The sequence below is a fragment of the Myxine glutinosa genome, chromosome 11 (assembly GCF_964187855.1).
Source record: "Myxine glutinosa chromosome 11, kmMyxGlut1.1, whole genome shotgun sequence".
Lineage (NCBI taxonomy): Eukaryota > Metazoa > Chordata > Myxini > Myxiniformes > Myxinidae > Myxine > Myxine glutinosa.
The window spans coordinates 36,334,412-36,351,913 of record NC_136271.1 but is presented as its reverse complement, the minus strand read 5'-3'; the positions used below and the strand labels follow the sequence as shown (position 1 = coordinate 36,351,913).

The window sequence follows — 17,502 nt, the reverse complement described above, 5'->3', positions numbered from 1 at the left end:
CATGAAGTTTCGGGACCACATTGTACCAATTACAGTGACAGGGCCAACCATTATAGGTAGCTTGGTGAGAATATGATTGCGAAGGTGATAGACGTGTGCTCGGATCTTTGAGCAAAGAGTCTGCTGGCTGAGCGTCTCAATATTGCTATTGAAACGGATGGTGTGAGCAACATGTCACAGAGAAAAATATCTGTATGCCTCCTTGATACTTACGTGGCCTCCTTGCGAGTGTGGCCTCCTTGATACTTACGTTGGATTTGGTTTCCCTGTGTACCACAGTCAGAATTCAGTGTATCAGGGACATGACAAAGTTTTATGGGGCTTTAGCTTTAGCTTGCTTGGTGAGAACATGATCATGAATGTTGATTTAGTTATGTTGTATTGGTGAAGATGCATCCTCTTTTGAGCGAGCTTCTGCTATGGAGAACTAGAGGGAAGAGTGGCATTGGACTAACCTAGACTAATTTCTATTTTTTGGTTTTTTACTTCTACAATAATGATTGATGTATTTGACTATTTTTTTTCCATTTCCAAGCTTCAAAACAACTTTTCTACAAGTGTTTTCAAAATAAACTTTTTCCCATCTAGAAAACAACTTTACTAGGCCTTATTGTGACTGACTGACTATTACCTAATATGACACTCTCCTTTGCTTGCTATTTGCTGCCACCAATGCATCTTTCAGGTGAGCGGCGATTGGAGGCCGGAGCCATGGTTCTGGCAGACCGTGGCATTGTGTGCATTGACGAGTTTGACAAGATGTCAGATATTGACCGCACAGCCATTCACGAGGTTATGGAGCAAGGTCGGGTCACAATCGCCAAAGCTGGCATCCACGCTCGTCTCAACGCACGCTGCAGCGTTCTCGCTGCGGCCAACCCTGTCTACGGCAGGGTGAGATCGCACTGAGAGGCCGCCTCGTCATGTCTGCTAATGCTGTGCCGTTACCTCATGATGATGTTTGGTATTAATTTGAACGAACGTCAGTTTTTTTTTTTTAAATAATAGAAAAACTATTTTCCTCCTTTCACACACTCAATCCTCAAAACTGCAGTATGACCAGTACAAGTCCCCCATGGACAACATTGGACTTCAGGACTCTCTGCTTTCCCGATTTGACTTGCTTTTCATCGTGCTGGACCAAATGGACCCTGAGCATGACCGCGAAATCTCCGACCATGTCCTGAGGATGCATCGATACCGTGCACCAGGAGAGCAGGATGGAGATGGTGAGTTATGTTGTGATAGTCATTGTGTACAATGTTCAGCAGGTATATAAAGCTGTATTTAGATATTTAAGAGCAGGTGAAGGTGCATTTTTTTTTCTCCAAAGTGTAATGAAAAGAAGGAACAAGAAGTCATCCTCCTTTGTTTGCCTTTTTTTGTACAGCATTGCCTCTGGGAAGCTGTGTTGAAATCTTTGCAACCGATGACCCAAATGCATCTGACCAGTCAGAACAAGAAACTCGGATTTATGACAAGCATGACAACTTGCTTCATGGATCCCGACGTCGCCGGTGGGTTTGGAATCATGGCTTCCAGTACGATTGCTCAAGTTTTTACCAGATTGTATCTCCTTTCTTGCCATTTCAATTGTGAACTTTTCCTCCATGATTTCCTCAATACTTTGCTGTGGAGGTGGAAATCAATACTCTTGACAGAGCATTGGAGTGTTTGTAAGTCATGAAGGTTTGCATGGATAAGATCTGATCCTGACAGGTAGTGAAATTGATGTATGAAAGCAAATGTTGTATTTGAGTAGTGTGCGGTTTATCACCACTACAAACTGTAGCTTTGATGTAACTATGCTTATGGGTGATGTCAATCCATAATTTGTGGTTAATTCTTAACGGCCCTGAGGACAACTTGAGATCGCCTCTAACTAAATCCGTTCCATGTATGCACATAAATATTTTTCATGGTCATGGCAATCATTCGGCAGGAAATATACTGGGTGGTTTTCCATTACTCTTAAGTTTTGTTAAAAGCAATAATTTTGATTTTTTTTTGTCTGGTGCCAACACACAATGACAGAATTTTTGAAAGGTACATTTGGATTTTTAACTTCCTCGAGCAGATTGTGCTTTTTATTAGCTCACCTGGAACGGAGTTCAGGGGAGCTCATGCGATGGCACATTGTCCGTCCATCAGTCCGTCCGTCTGTAAACACTTGCAACTTCTTCTCCGAAACCGCTGAAGGGATTGTGACGAAACTTGGTACAAATGATATTTGTTGTGTTTTGACTGAAGTTTGTTCACGGCATAAAAAAATAATCAGGATCCAACGGGGTCAAAGTGGGTCGAGGTTTGACCTCCCCCAAAATAGGTATTTGCTTTCTTCTCTGAAACTACACAAGCAATTCCGATGAAACTTAACCACAACCTTCACCACCCGTGCTGTACCAAAGTTTGTTCACAGCATTAAAAAAAAATCTGCCCCTTTGGGAGTCTACGGGAGTAGGTGGGGTGGGTTGCCCTATTTACCTATGCCCCAACATAAGTATTTGCCTCATTCCCAGAAACTACACACGCAATTTTGATGAAACTTCACCACAACCTCGATCACTCATGATGTACCAGTTTGTTCAAGGCATTAGAAAAATTGGGGTCTGAGGAGGTATATGGGGTTGGGGGAGGGGGGAGGGTTGCCCCCAAAATAGGTTTTTTGTTTGTTTGTTTACAGTCTTATGATTAAGTTAGTATGATTCTACATGCTGCCCTGTCTTCAAGCAAACATTGAAATTGCTTTAAAATACCCTTAGTCAGTGCAGTATACTGTTTATTCTACCAGGTGACCACCAGGGTATTGCCCCTATGTTTATTCCTATTATTGTCCCCCGTCGCACCGCGGAGCGAAAGGGGGACTATGGTTTTCCCCTCCGTCCGTGTGTGCGTCCGTGCGTGCGGGCGTGCGTTGAACCTTGTGAGCGGAATATCTTGAAAAATAAATGAACTACTAACTTCTAATCCGGTGTGTGGGTGTGTCTACGCATAAGGAAGAACGCTATTGAAAATTGGGTCGCCACGTCAAAATCCAAGATGGCCGCCACCATATATATGTCTGAACCTTGTGAGTGAAATATCTTGAAAAATAAACGAACTACTAACTTCTAATCTGGTGTGTGGGTGTATCTACGCATAAGGAAGAACGCTATTGAAAATTGGGTTGCCACGTCAAAATCCATGATGGCCACCGCCATGTATGTCTGAACATTGTGAGCGGAATATCTTGAAAAATAAGCGAAGTACCAACTTCTAATCTGGTGTGTGGGTGTATCTAGGCATAAGGAAGAACGCTATTGAAAATTGTGTCGCCACGTCAAAATCCAAGATGGCCGCCTTGCGTCTCCCACTTTTGTCAACTCGCATCACTTCACCGATGGGGGACCGGGGCGTAACGCTTGTTATTATTATTTTAACAGGGTTCAAGGTTCATAGAGTAGCTTAACTGCAATACAAATCATGCATGTACAATGTACATGCATACAAACACATGAGAGAGCACCGACTTGACTTCAGACAAACATATATACAAAACTTGAGGGTCGTGATGCAATGCCATCTGGGCACTTTGGGTACTGGCAATGCCATCTTTATGACGTCACTTTTTTCTCTCCGCACTCACCCCTCAGCAGAAAAATTGACGAAATTTATTCCTCCGTATGCGGTTTGTCTGTGCTCTTTGCTTCAAATGCTGAGGTTTAAGCAAGGAACTATGCAATCCATTTTAAAATCTTTTTAAAATATATATTTTTGTCCCCCGTCGCACCGCGGAGTGAAAGGGGGACTATGGTTTTCCCCTCCGTCCGTGCGTCCGTGCGTGCGTGCGTAAGCAAAGGACCGCATTTGAATTTGGTGTGTGGGTGCAACCCACGTCAAAATCCAAGATGGCCGCCACCATGTATGTCTGATGCCATGTATGTCTGAACCTTGTGAGCGGAATATCTTGAAAAATAAGCGAAGTACCAACTTCTAATCTGGTGTGTGGGTGTATCCAGGCATAAGGACGAACGCTATTGAAAATTGGGTCGCCACGTCAAAATACAAGATGGCCGCCACCATATATATGTCTGAACCCTGTGAATGAAATATCTTGAAAAATAAGCAAAGTACCAACTTCTAATCTGGTTTGTGGGTGTATCTAGGCATAAGGAAGAACGCTATTGAAAATTGGATCACCACGTCAAACTCCAAGATGGCCGCCTCCATGTATGTCTGAACCTTGTGAGCGAAATATCATATCATAGCATGTTTTCTGCGTCTTCCTCTTTGTCAACTCACATCACTTCCCCGACGGGGGACCTAGGCGTAATGCTTGTTTAATTTTAAAATAACAATGATTTAAAATCATTTTTAAATAAAAAGTTAGACAAACAAACCGCTGACTTCCCAGACTCAAGAGTGGACACGTACCATCCATGTTATGGACAGCACACTCACTGATGCAACATCCTGCATGCAAAGCATCAATTGGACTGCTTATGGTGAAGGTTACGAATCAAACCCAGCCAATATAGTACAAAATTGAGTACACAACTATCCTAGGAGCCTGAGCATTAATTGCTGTCTTTATCATGAAAAGTCATGTCACCCTCATGCATAAGAAAATTTTAAAAGTTTATTTGTTGTATAATGTAAACATTCGAGCAACGACTGACTGTTTCACAGTAATGTGATTTTTGATTGAGCTTCTGACGTATTAGTAAAAAGAATCGATGCGCTGCAGTTTTGAAAAAATGCAAAATCACAAACAAAGAAAATCCAGCTTTGTGGTTTGGGGTGGATGTTTTTTGCATCCTTTGAGGTGGCCCAACACAACCATGTCTGCTTTGTTAAGGATGCTTCAGAAGGAAGGTTTCAGTACGGGTAGGAAAATGTCTTTTGACTATTGGAATGGAGTACATTGAACAGGATTGAGATTGTCCAGAATAATGTGACGTATCTTTTTTGTAAGTGGGGGAAACAACACGTCGAAGGATATATATAATGTATAGAAAGTCCGTAACTCCCTGATTGATAACTAAAATGCCCACATCTGTGACGAGAGCAGAGGGAAGATGGTGAGTTTGGAGTTCATGCGAAAATACATCCATGTGGCCAAGGCCCTGAAGCCTGTATTGTCATCCCAAGCTGCGGAGTTCGTTGCAGAGGAGTATGCAAAGCTCCGTAACCAGGAGGAGATGGGCGCAGACATAGCACGGGTATGTGCTCGTACCTGCTGTTTTGATACGTTGGTTTGAATTCTTTCACTATTTGAATCAATTCAACCCTACAGAAAAGTGGAATTCTAAGCCAGGATCTGCCTTGCATCAAATAGCAACACTATATCGCATGGTGAACCACAGTAGCTACAGTCCCCATTGCGTCAAGCAACGTGGATTGCCCAAATCCCCCTTCATATTTAATTTGTAACAGTTAAATGCTTGTGCGCACACACATACATTTGATAACGTGTCTTTTGACCTCATTTTCATCTCCCCATACCACCCTCCTCACCATCTCATCAACTGTCAGCAACTCAATTTTTGTGAAACACAACCACCCCATTGATTTCATTGTCAAAGCTCCCGAGGTGTACAAACACCACCTACAGATAGATACAAAACGTAAACTATTCAGCCTGGCAGAGGTATGCACTCTACAAAGTGCCGTTCTAGTTTGGCCTGTTTTGCACGTGGTTTTTCAGCATGTCACAAAAGACCATGAAGAAAGTGTACTTGATGAGGACAAGCGGCAGGATTTGATTGTCGAACACCTTACAGCAAAGAGGCATTGAGGTGTTTATAATATGACTGTTGGGAAATTAGTTTTCACGACTGAATTTTGACTAGTTTTGAAACTAGTTTTTTTGAAAAAAACCAAACTCGTTTTGAAAATCATCGTGGATCACTCTTCTTGTGCAACCAAGCTCTTTCAATTAATCAGCAGTCTGCACTTTGACATCGCCACCATCTGCATGTATCTTTGCAGATGGAATCTAGGTGAAGGACTTTAATCACTTTACTTACCATGGAAGCATCATGCCAAGTGATGCAACAAATTATCAATAAATTAGATTCGCTGTGGACCACTGACATGTGCCTCTAGATAGATGTGAAAGTCTTTCTTTCTCATGCTGTCCATTCAGACCAGGATCTAATTCTACTTGTTGTACGTATCCTTGGGCAGATCATACAGGTAGTCAATCGCTCAATCCCACTGTGAGTCAACACAACCAACCCACTGATTCCATTGTCAAAGCTCATATGCCACAGTTTGGACCATATCCAAGCAGTCTTCCGGTCTCCGGCCCGATGTCTCACAGAGCCTTCAGGACTTTTACTCCACTCACCCAGCGTCCAGCACTTTGACGCCTTAAGAGACCGGTGGAAAGCGTTGAGGTAGATGTGCTTGGTGTGGTGTTGCATTAAGTTTTCATTACTCGTTTAAAAAAAAAAAATTTTATTCAGGCAATTTATGAAATGTCTATCGTACACGGGATACTTTTTGAGGCAAGTTGGCCATTATTTGCAGCTCCTATGTGGATTTGTCTCTTTTTATTTATTGTACACCGCACCTTTCCTATGCCATCTCCAGGCATTGCAAATCGTCATTGCCGGGCACCGAAGGGTGCTCGGCAGTGACGCATGCTGAAAGGGAGTACTCAGTTTTCACTCTGGTTGTTTGTTTTCTTGGTTGTCCGGGCGATATCTCAGCCATCCTTTGAGCTAGGAAGCTGAAATTTCGGCACAGTAGTGAGCAAGTCCTTTGTCAAAAACGATATTTTTTGTTTTTTGAATAATCAATTAATTGAGGAGTTATTTAATTATGAGCGATTAATTAAGTACTTATTTAATTAATCAAATTTGCTTTCTCTTCTGACCATTAACTCAGGCACCTTTTGAGCTCGGAAGCTAATATTTGGACATGAGTGACCAGGTGATTTGGCTGCAAAGGCTATTTTTGATTTATTAATTAATCAATTAATAAATTAATCGATTAATTATTTAATTATTCAATTAATTACTAAAAAAAAACTAAAAAAAACAGTTACAGATTCTGATGAAATGGTGGTGGTGCATGTGTTCTGTGACCGAAATGATTAATAATTTAATTTTTTTATGATTATTATTTATTTATTTTCATTATTAATCATTTATTTATTTTCTTTCTCATTTGGCCAATATCTCAGCCATCCTTTGAGTGAGGAAGCTGAAATTTCGGCACAGTAGTGAGCAAGTCCTTTGTCAAAAACTTTATTTTTTGTTTTTTGAATAATCAATTAATTGAGGAGTTATTTAATTATGAGCGATTAATTAAGTACTTATTTAATTAATAATCAAATTTCCTTTCTCTTCTGACCATTAACGCAGGCACCCTTTGAGGTAGGAAGCTGATATTTGGACATGCCAATGACCAGGTGATTTGGCTGCAAAGGCTATTTTTGATTAATTAATTAATCAATCAATTAATCGATTAATTATTTAATTATTCGATTAATGACTAAAAAAATTTTTTTTTTTTTAGTTACAGATTCTGATGAAATAGTGGTGGCTTATGTGTTCTCTGACCGAATTGATTAATAATTTAATTTTTTTATGATTATTTATTTATTTTCATTATTAATCATTTATTTATTTTCTTTCTCATTTGGCCAATATCTCAGGCACCTTTTGAGCTCGGAAGCTAATATTTGGACATGAGTGACCAAGTGATGTGGCTATCAAGGATATTTTTGATTTATTGATCAATCAATTAATGGATTAATTATTTAATTATTCGATTAATTACTAAAAAAAAATTTAAAAATATTTCAGTTACAGATTCTGATGAAATGGTGGTGGTTTATGTGTTCTCTGAACGAATTGATTAATAATTTAATTTTTTATGATTATTATTTATTTATTTTCATTATTAATCATTTATTTATTTTCTTTCTCATTTGGCCAATATCTCAGGCACCTTTTGAGCTGGGAAGCTAATATTTGGACATGAGTGACCAAGTGATGTGGCTATCAAGGATATTTTTGATTTATTGATTAATCATTTCATCTATTAATTATTTATTGATTAATCGATTAATTATTTATTGAGTAATCAATTAATTATTTAATTTTTTATAAATGACTTATTTAATTAAATTTCTGAAAGATACATCTTCGGATGAAGCACTAGTGGTTTAGTTATGCGATTAGCCAATTGATTATGAAAATATTTTGTGATAATCTTTTATTGATTTTAATTGTACAATTAATCAATCAATTAGTGTACACCTCTCCCTCCCAATGCAGCCTCAATGAGCTGCACTGCGGTATTGCCGGGCGCCGGAGGCGCCCCGGCAATGCCGCGCTGCAGCATATTTAATTATTTGGCATGGGGCGGTGTACTTTGAATGTATGTGTACTTGTTGTACACCGCTCCTTTCCTATGCCATCTCCAGGCATTGCAAATCGTCATTGCTGGGCACCGAAGGGGGCTCGGCAGTGACGCACGCTGAAAGAGAGTACTCAGTTTTCACTCTGGTTTCTTGTTTGTTTTCTTGCTTTCTTTCTTGTTTGTTTGTTTTCTTTCTTGGTTGTCCGGACGATATCTCAGCCATCCTTTGAGCTAGGAAGCTGAAATTTCGGCACAGTAGTGAGCAAGTCCTTTGTCAAATACGGTATTTATTTTTTTTTGATTAATCAATAAATTAAGGAGTTATTTAATTATTAGCGATTAATTAAGTTCTTATTTAATTAATTAAATTTCCTTTCTCTTCTGACCATTAACTCAGGCACCTTTTGAGTTAGGAAGCTGATATTTGGACATGCCAATGACCAGGTGATTTGGCTGCAAATGATATTTTTGATTTATTAATTAATCAATTAATCGATTAATTATTTAATTATTCGATTAATGACAAAAAATTTTTTTTTTTTTAAAGTTACAGATTCTGATGAAATAGTGGTAGTTTATGTGTTCTCTGACCAAATTGATTAATAATTTAATTTTTTTATGATTATTATTTATTTATATTCATTATTAATCATTTATTTATTTTCTTTCTCATTTGGCCAATATCTCAGGCACCTTTTGAGCTGGGAAGCTAATATTTGGACATGAGTGACCAAGTGATGTGGCTATCAAGGATATTTTTGATTTATTGATTAATCATTTCATCTATTAATTATTTATTGATTAATCGATTAATTATTTATTGAGTAATCAATGAATTTTTTATAAATGACTTATTTAATTAAATTTCTAAAAGATACATCTTCGGATGAAGCACCAGTGGTTTAGTTATGCGATTAGCCAATTGATTATGAAAATATTTTGTGATAATCTTTTATTGATTTTAATTATACAATTAATCAATCAATTAGTGTACACCTCTCCCTCCCAATGCAGCCTCAATGAGCTGCACTGCGGTATTGCCGGGCGCCGGAGGCGCCCCGGCAATGCCGCGCTGCAGCATATTTAATTATTTGGCATGGGGCGGTGTACTTTGAATGTATGTGTACTTGTTGTACACCGCTCCTTTCCTATGCCATCTCCAGGCATTGCAAATCGTCATTGCCGGGCACCAAAGGGGGCTCGGCAGTGACGCACGCTGAAAGAGAGTACTCAGTTTTCACTCTGGTTTCTTGTTGTACACCGCTCCTTTCCTATGCCACCTCCAGGCATTGCAAATCGTCATTGCCGGGCACCGAAGGGGGCTTGGCAGTGACGCACGCTGAAAGAGAGTACTCAGTTTTCACTCTGGTTTCTTGTTTGTTTGTTTTCTTGTTTCCTTGGTTGTCCGGACGATATCTCAGCCATCCTTTGAGCTAGGAAGCTGAAATTTCGGCACAATAGTGAGCAAGTCCTTTGTCAAAAACGGTATTTTTTGTTTTTTGATTAATCAATTAATTGAGGAGTTATTTAATTATTAGCGTTTAATTAAGTACTTATTTAATTAATTAAATTTCATTTCTCTTCTGACCATTATTAACTCAGGCACCTTTTGAGTTAGGAAGCTGATATTTGGACATGCCAATGACCAGGTGATTTGGCTGCAAAGGATATTTTTGATTTATTAATTAATCAATTAATCGATTAATTATTTAATTATTCGATTAATGACAAAAAATTTTTTTTTTTTAAAGTTACAGATTCTGATGAAATAGTGGTAGTTTATGTGTTCTCTGACCAAATTGATTAATAATTTAATTTTTTTATGATTATTATTTATTTATTTTCATTATTAATCATTTATTTATTTTCTTTCTCATTTGGCCAATATCTCAGGCACCTTTTGAGCTGGGAAGCTAATATTTGGACATGAGTGACCAAGTGATGTGGCTATCAAGGATATTTTTGATTTATTGATTAATCATTTCATCTATTAATTATTTATTTATTAATCGATTAATTATTTATTGAGTAATCAATTAATTATTTAATTTTTTATAAATGACTTATTTAATTACATTTCTAAAAGATACATCTTCGGATGAAGCACTAGTGGTTTAGTTATGCGATTAGCCAATTGATTATGAAAATATTTTGTGATAATCTTTTATTGATTTTAATTATACAATTAATCAATCAATTAGTGTACACCTCTCCCTCCCAATGCAGCCTCAATGAGCTGCACTGCGGTATTGCCGGGCGCCTGAGGCGCCCCGGCAATGCCGCGCTGCAGCATATTTAATTATTTGGCATGGGGCGGTGTACTTTGAATGTATTTGTACTTGTTTGTTTTCTTTCTTGGTTGTCCGGACGATATCTCAGCCATCCTTTGAGCTAGGAAGCTGAAATTTCGGCACAGTAGTGAGCAAGTCCTTTGTCAAATACGGTATTTTTTGTTTTTTGAATAATCAATTAATTGAGGAGTTATTTAATTATTAGCGTTTAATTAAGTACTTATTTAATTAATTAAATTTCATTTCTCTTCTGACCATTATTAACTCAGGCACCTTTTCAGTTAGGAAGCTGATATTTGGACATGCCAATGACCAGGTGATTTGGCTGCAAAGGATATTTTTGATTTATTAATTAATCAATTAATCGATTAATTATTTAATTATTCGATTAATGACAAAAAAATTTTTTTTTTTTAAGTTACAGATTCTGATGAAATAGTGGTAGTTTATGTGTTCTCTGACCAAATTGATTAATAATTTAATTTTTTTATGATTATTATTTATTTATTTTCATTATTAATCATTTATTTATTTTCTTTCTCATTTGGCTAATATCTCAGGCACCTTTTGAGCTGGGAAGCTAATATTTGGACATGAGTGACCAAGTGATGTGGCTATCAAGGATATTTTTGATTTATTGATTAATCATTTCATCTATTAAGTATTTATTGATTAATCGATTAATTATTTATTGAGTAATCAATTAATTATTAATTTTTTTATAAATGACTTATTTAATTAAATTTCTAAAAGATACATCTTCGGATGAAGCACTACTGGTTTAGTTATGCGATTAGCCAATTGATTATGAAAATATTTTGTGATAATCTTTTATTGATTTTAATTATACAATTAATCAATCAATTAGTGTACACCTCTCCCTCCCAATGCAGCCTCAATGAGCTGCACTGCGGTATTGCCGGGCGCCGGAGGCGCCCCGGCAATGCCGCGCTGCAGCATATTTAATTATTTGGCATGGGGCGGTGTACTTTGAATGTATCTGTACTTGTTTGTTTTCTTTCTTGTTTTCTTGTTTGTTTTCTTGTTTGCTTGTCCGGACGATATCTCAGCCATCCTTTGAGCTAGGAAGCTGAAATTTCGGCACAGTAGTGAGCAAGTCCTTTGTCAAAAACGGTATTTTTTGTTTTTTGAATAATCAATTAATTAAGGAGTTATTTAATTATTAGCGATTAATTAAGTACTTATTTAATTAATCAAATTTCCTTTCTCTTCTGACCATTAACTCAGGCAACTTTTGTTAGGAAGCTGATATTTGGACATGACAATGACCAGGTGATTTGGCTGCAAAGGCTATTTTTGATTTATTAATTAATCAATTAATCAATTAATCCATTAATTGTTTAATTATTCGATTAATGACTAAAATTTTTTTTTTTTTGAAGTTACAGATTCTGATGAAATGGTGGTTTATGTGTTCTCTGACCGAATTGATTAATAATTTCATTTTTTTATGATTATTATTTATTTATTTTCATTATTAATCATTTATTTATTTTCTTTCTCATTTGGCCAATATCTCAAGCACCTTTTGAGCTCGGAAGCTAATATTTGGACATGAGTGACCAAGTGATGTGGCTATCAAGGAAATTTTTGATTTATTGATCAATCAATTAATCAATTAATCGATTAATTATTTAATTATTCGATTAATTACTAAAAAAAAAAATATTTTTTTTCAGTTACAGATTCTGATGAAATGGTGGTGGTTTATGTGTTCTGTGACCGAATTGATTAATAATTTAATTTTTTAATGATTATTATTTATTTATTTTCATTATTAATCATTTATTTATTTTCTTTCTCATTTGGCCAATATCTCAGGAACCTTTTGAGCTGGGAAGCTAATATTTGGACATGACAGTGACCAAGTGATGTGGCTATCAAGGATATTTTTGATTTATTGATTGATTGGTTAATCGATTAATTATTTATTGATTAATCAATTAAATATTTAATTTTTTATTAATGACTTATTTAATTAAATTTCTAGAAGATACATCTTCGGATGAAGCACTAGTGGTTTAGTTATGCCATTAGCCAATTGATTAAGAAAATATTTTGTGATAATCTTTTATTGATTTTAATTATACAATTAATCAATCAATTAGTGTACACCTCTCCCTCCCAATGCAGCCTCTATGAGCTGCACTGCGGTATTGTCGGACGCTAAGGGCGCCCCGGCAATGCCGCGCTGTAGGATATTTAATTATTTGGCATGGGGGCGGTGTACTTTGAATGTATGTGTACTTGTTCCATTTTTGTTCAGATCTATTCAACTGCTGCAACAGCCTCCTTAAAACGTGAAATTTGACTTTTTTTTTAAACAGGTTCTAATGCTCAGGGAAGAGCTGTGACACAAATCGTACACACGCAGACAGATACATGAGACAACACCAGACTTGACTTTCACACAAACACAGCTGCTGAGATTGGATGAATAATCTATCTATAATTCCAGTAATCTCTGTGTGTATGTATGTATGTATGTATGTATGTATGTATGTATGTATGTCTGTGACCGCTGTTTCTCGACAACCACGGGTCCGATATACTTTAAACTTGCCAGGTATATTGCTGGGGACCCGAGGATGTGCCTTTTCAAGGTTTCATATTAATCGGACAAGTAGTTACCGAGCTATGTCCAAAAAACGATTCAACCAATCAGAGAGCAGCGAGCTATCACGTGTGCCGAACGTGGCGAACAGACTCTGCCTCGGACGGCACATTTGAGAGCGTATTCATTTATTTCACGTTGGAAAACTATGTTGCCGTTAAACTATGTTTTAAAACTAAATAAAACTAATTTGCGATTCATCGTAACTGCGATTTGCGACCTTCCGGACAGTGAAGACTTCACTTCCGGCAGCCAATCACAGAACGCGTTGTTGCGAGCCGAGCCGAGCGCGTGCGCCATTACGGTTCGTAATTCGATTTCTTCCGGAGAAAATAATAATTTCTCGATTTCTTATGCGCATTATTTCTCCCAGAGTGAAGGGCGGAAGCGAAGAGCGTTGTTTTTTTTGTTTACGGGCGTACGGGCGTACGGGCGGGGTAGAGCGTACGGGTAGCGTTTTTTTTTTTTTTTGGCAAGGAACGGGCACCCACGTACGGGCATGCCCTAGTCTATCTATAATTCCAGCAATCTCTGTGTGTGTGTGTGTGTCTGTGTGTCTGTGTGTGTGTTTGTTTGTCTGTGACCGCTGTTTCTCGACAACCACGGGTCCGATATACTTTAAACTTGCCAGGTATATTGCTGGGGACCCGAGGATGTGCCTTTTCAAGGTTTGAAATTAATCGGACAAGTAGTTACCGAGCTATGTCCAAAAAACGATTCAACCAATCAGAGAGCAGCGAGCTATCACGTGTGCCGAACGTGGCGAACAGACTCTGCCTCGGACGGCACATTTGAGAGCGTATTCATTTATTTCACGTTTGCAAACTATGTTGCCGTTAAACTATGTTTTAAAACTAATTAAAACTAATTTGCGATTCATCGTAACTGCGATTTGCGACCTTCCGGACAGTGAAGACTTCACTTCCGGCAGCCAATCACAGAACGCGTTGTTGCGAGCCGAGCCGAGCGCGTGCGCCATTACGGTTCGTAATTCGATTTCTTCCGGAGAAAATAATAATTTCTCGATTTCTTATGCGCATTATTTCTCCCAGAGCGAAGGGCGGAAGCGAAGAGCGTTGTTTTTTTTGTTTACGGGCGTACGGGCGTACGGGCGGGGTAGAGCGTACGGGTAGCGTTTTTTTTTTTTTTTGGCAAGGAACGGGCACCCACGTACGGGCATGCCCTAGTAATAATAATAATAATAATTCATTTATTTTGTATAGCGCTTTTCAAGAAGCCCAAAGGCGCTTTGACAGAGTGGATGAAGCCTCGTCAATTCCCGTAGCACACTGGGTATCACTTTGACGTCGCTTTTCTGTCTGCACTCAGCTCGGCACTGAAGGAGGAATTTTCTTCTCCCCATGGATACCATGTTTTTTTTATTATTATTGTTGTCCGTGCTCTATCCTTTAAATGGTTAGTGTCAAGCAAGGAACCGACACGTACCATTTTTAAAGTCTGGTTCAAACCACTGTCCTCCCAGATTTGCAGCGAACGCTCCGGGTTGCACCACCACCGAGATAGTGCGCCAAAGTTCTAAACATATTAGTTACTCAATATGGCTACATTGTCGAGTAATAGAGCCTGAGTTGCTATCTTAACAAGAGATTTATATTTTTATGTTTTTCCAAATGTTCACACAAACGTGGTGTCATTCATTCAGTCTTGCAGGACGATGCAACCGGATATCTAATTCTTGTCTTGTCATAAATGACCTCCAATAAACCAAAATGAAGTAAATGCAATCTGAATCGGTATTAATAACTTGCAAGGATCCTGCAGGGAACTCGTCCGCTCGGCATTGCAGAGTTAGTTAAAACATTTATTTTATTTATCTATCTTATTTATCTACTTAACTTATTTCTGCCTATCTGTTACTGTCAACTTTGGTGACTGCTGGGAATTTTCTCTAGATTTTCTGATATAACTTGCGATGTTCGGTATTTTAATAACGGTGAGTTTGTGTGCTCTTTATGTTTGGTCCTTCTTACCTCATAAAAAAATCCTTTCAAAGTAGAGTGTATTGTTTACTTATTGGAATGCAATTTCTGGGAAAACCTTTGATGGTATAGTTTCACAAAGGAAAGGGTATCTTTACCTCCGCCACCAAAGGTGGATGGAGGTGATCTTTTCACCCCTGTCTGTTTGTTTGTCTGTCTGTGAACAAGATATCTCAAAAAGTTGTGGATGGATTCCGACGAAATTTGGCAGAGAGGTCGTGTATGTGACACGGACGAAATTATTAGATTTTGGTGAAGATCCGACTAGTAGAATTTCTTAGTTATTTTTCACCATTGAGTGACAGGACTAAAACTGATACATAGCACAGCATCTCAACAAAATATTGACGGAATTGGACAAAACTTGGTGGACAGGTTGGGTGTTTGACACGGACAAATCGATTCAATTTTGGTGAAGATCTGAATAGGGATTTGGATGTGAGAATTATTTAATTTTTTGTGATTCTTCACCATTGAGAGATCGGATGAAAAGCGATTATATAACACGATATTTAAAAAAGTTATGGATGAGTTATGAATAAACTTGGTGAATGAGTTGGTTGGTATGCGCTCTACCGAGTGCCAAGCTAGTTTTGTCTGCATTTATTTTTGTTGAGGAGATTGCAGATACGCAGTGTCAGTGTGGTGTTGGGCTAGCGGCTAGGGTGCCGGCTTAGGATCCGAGGATCCTGGGTTCGAATCCCAGTCGATCGCTGAATTAACGCCAGGGGGGTTGACTCAGCCTGTCATCCTTCCGAGATCGGCTAATTGAGTACCAGTACACTGGTAATTCCCTGTTTGTCGTTAAAGGCGGCAAAAAGGGTTGGCGTCAGGAAGGGCATCCGGCCGTAAAACATTGCTTCAAAAAAGGGGACCGAAAAACAACAACAACCACGGTCCCCGAAAAAGGCCAACCCCCGCTTTGCGGGGAAAAATGGCCTCTAAAGGTGGTTTTTATAGTGTGGATTTGTTTGGTAAGGTATATCATTCATGGTAAAGATAAGGGAAATCCATCCCAAATGTTGTCGATGCTCATCTATCTGAAGGAAGTAGTATTGATTTGGATTCTAAACTTCTGGAATCCCAGCTGAAGGAAGTAGTATTGATTTGAATGATCACCTTGTCAGAATTACCATATCTCAGCTCGGTTGTTGACAGAAACCCAATTAGCTGACTGACCTTCAAGAAGTGGTTAATGTGCCTCTTTCCCTGCCATGGCCAATTTCTAATGACAATCCATACCTTGTGGTGGATTTGATAACATTGGATAGCTTGTGATGGGCAATTAAATGAGCACAAAAACATAGACGATTGGAAAGTTGGTTTAAATCTCACCACATCTTCCTTCAACAGACGATGCCCGTGACAGCTCGTGCGCTTGAGACTATGATTCGTTTGTCAACCGCACATGCCAAATCACGTATGAGCAAAGTGGTTGAGCTGCAGGATGCTGAGTTGGCGGTGGAGCTTGTGCAGTATGCATACTTCAAGAAGGTTTGTTCATCCTTGTGCATTCACTAGGTTATAGTACCCTTATGGGACAATGGAGACGTTTTCTTAGGTTATTTCTCCGAAATAACCTCATAGAGTGAGTCCCAGTGTCCGGCCTTCTGTACGTCCGTTAACATAAGACTAAAACATCCTCTCAAAATATCTGACTGATACGTACCAAATTTGGTACGATTTCTCAGGACTGGAAGGTCTCGTGGGGTTGTGCTCCCCATCCGAATGCGCTCCCTGTAAGGGAGGTGAAAGGGGGGTTCTGCCCCAAATATTGGTATTTCATTCAAAAATCTTCTTCTCTGGAACCGCCAGACAGATCCAAACCAAACTCGCCAAGAGGCATCGGGGCCATCCCTTGCCTTAAGTTGTGCTCCTCATGGTCGTATCTCCCCTGGAAAGGGGTCTGCGGGCCCCCTCCCTGAATCCCTCTTTTTCACTGAAACATCTTCTCCACAACTACCTGAGCGATACAAACCAAATTTGGCACAATGCATGAGGACAGTAAGGTCTCATGGGGCTGTGCTCCCCATCCGGATCCGCCCATTTAAAGGAGCCCATTTAAAGGAGTTTTTCCCCAAATATTGGTATTTCATTCAAAAATCGTCTTCTCAGAAACCACCAACCGGATCCAGACCAAACTGGCCATGCGGCATTGTGACCATACGCTAACCTTAAGTTGTGCTCCCCATGGCACCATCTCCCCTGGAAAGGGGACCAC

At 38.7% G+C, this 17,502-nt stretch overlaps 1 protein-coding gene across 1 annotated transcript in view; it reads left to right on the top strand.

The window, feature by feature from the left end:
- Positions 1-17,502, top strand: part of MCM3 (minichromosome maintenance complex component 3) — a 49,360-nt gene that overhangs the window by 20,848 nt on the left and 11,010 nt on the right. Inside the window, exons 9-13 of the mRNA XM_068130483.2 lie at positions 686-894; positions 1,055-1,229; positions 1,391-1,517; positions 5,051-5,201; positions 16,635-16,775. Coding sequence (XP_067986584.1) covers positions 686-894; positions 1,055-1,229; positions 1,391-1,517; positions 5,051-5,201; positions 16,635-16,775 — 803 coding nt within the window. The remainder of the gene's footprint in view (positions 1-685; positions 895-1,054; positions 1,230-1,390; positions 1,518-5,050; positions 5,202-16,634; positions 16,776-17,502) is intronic.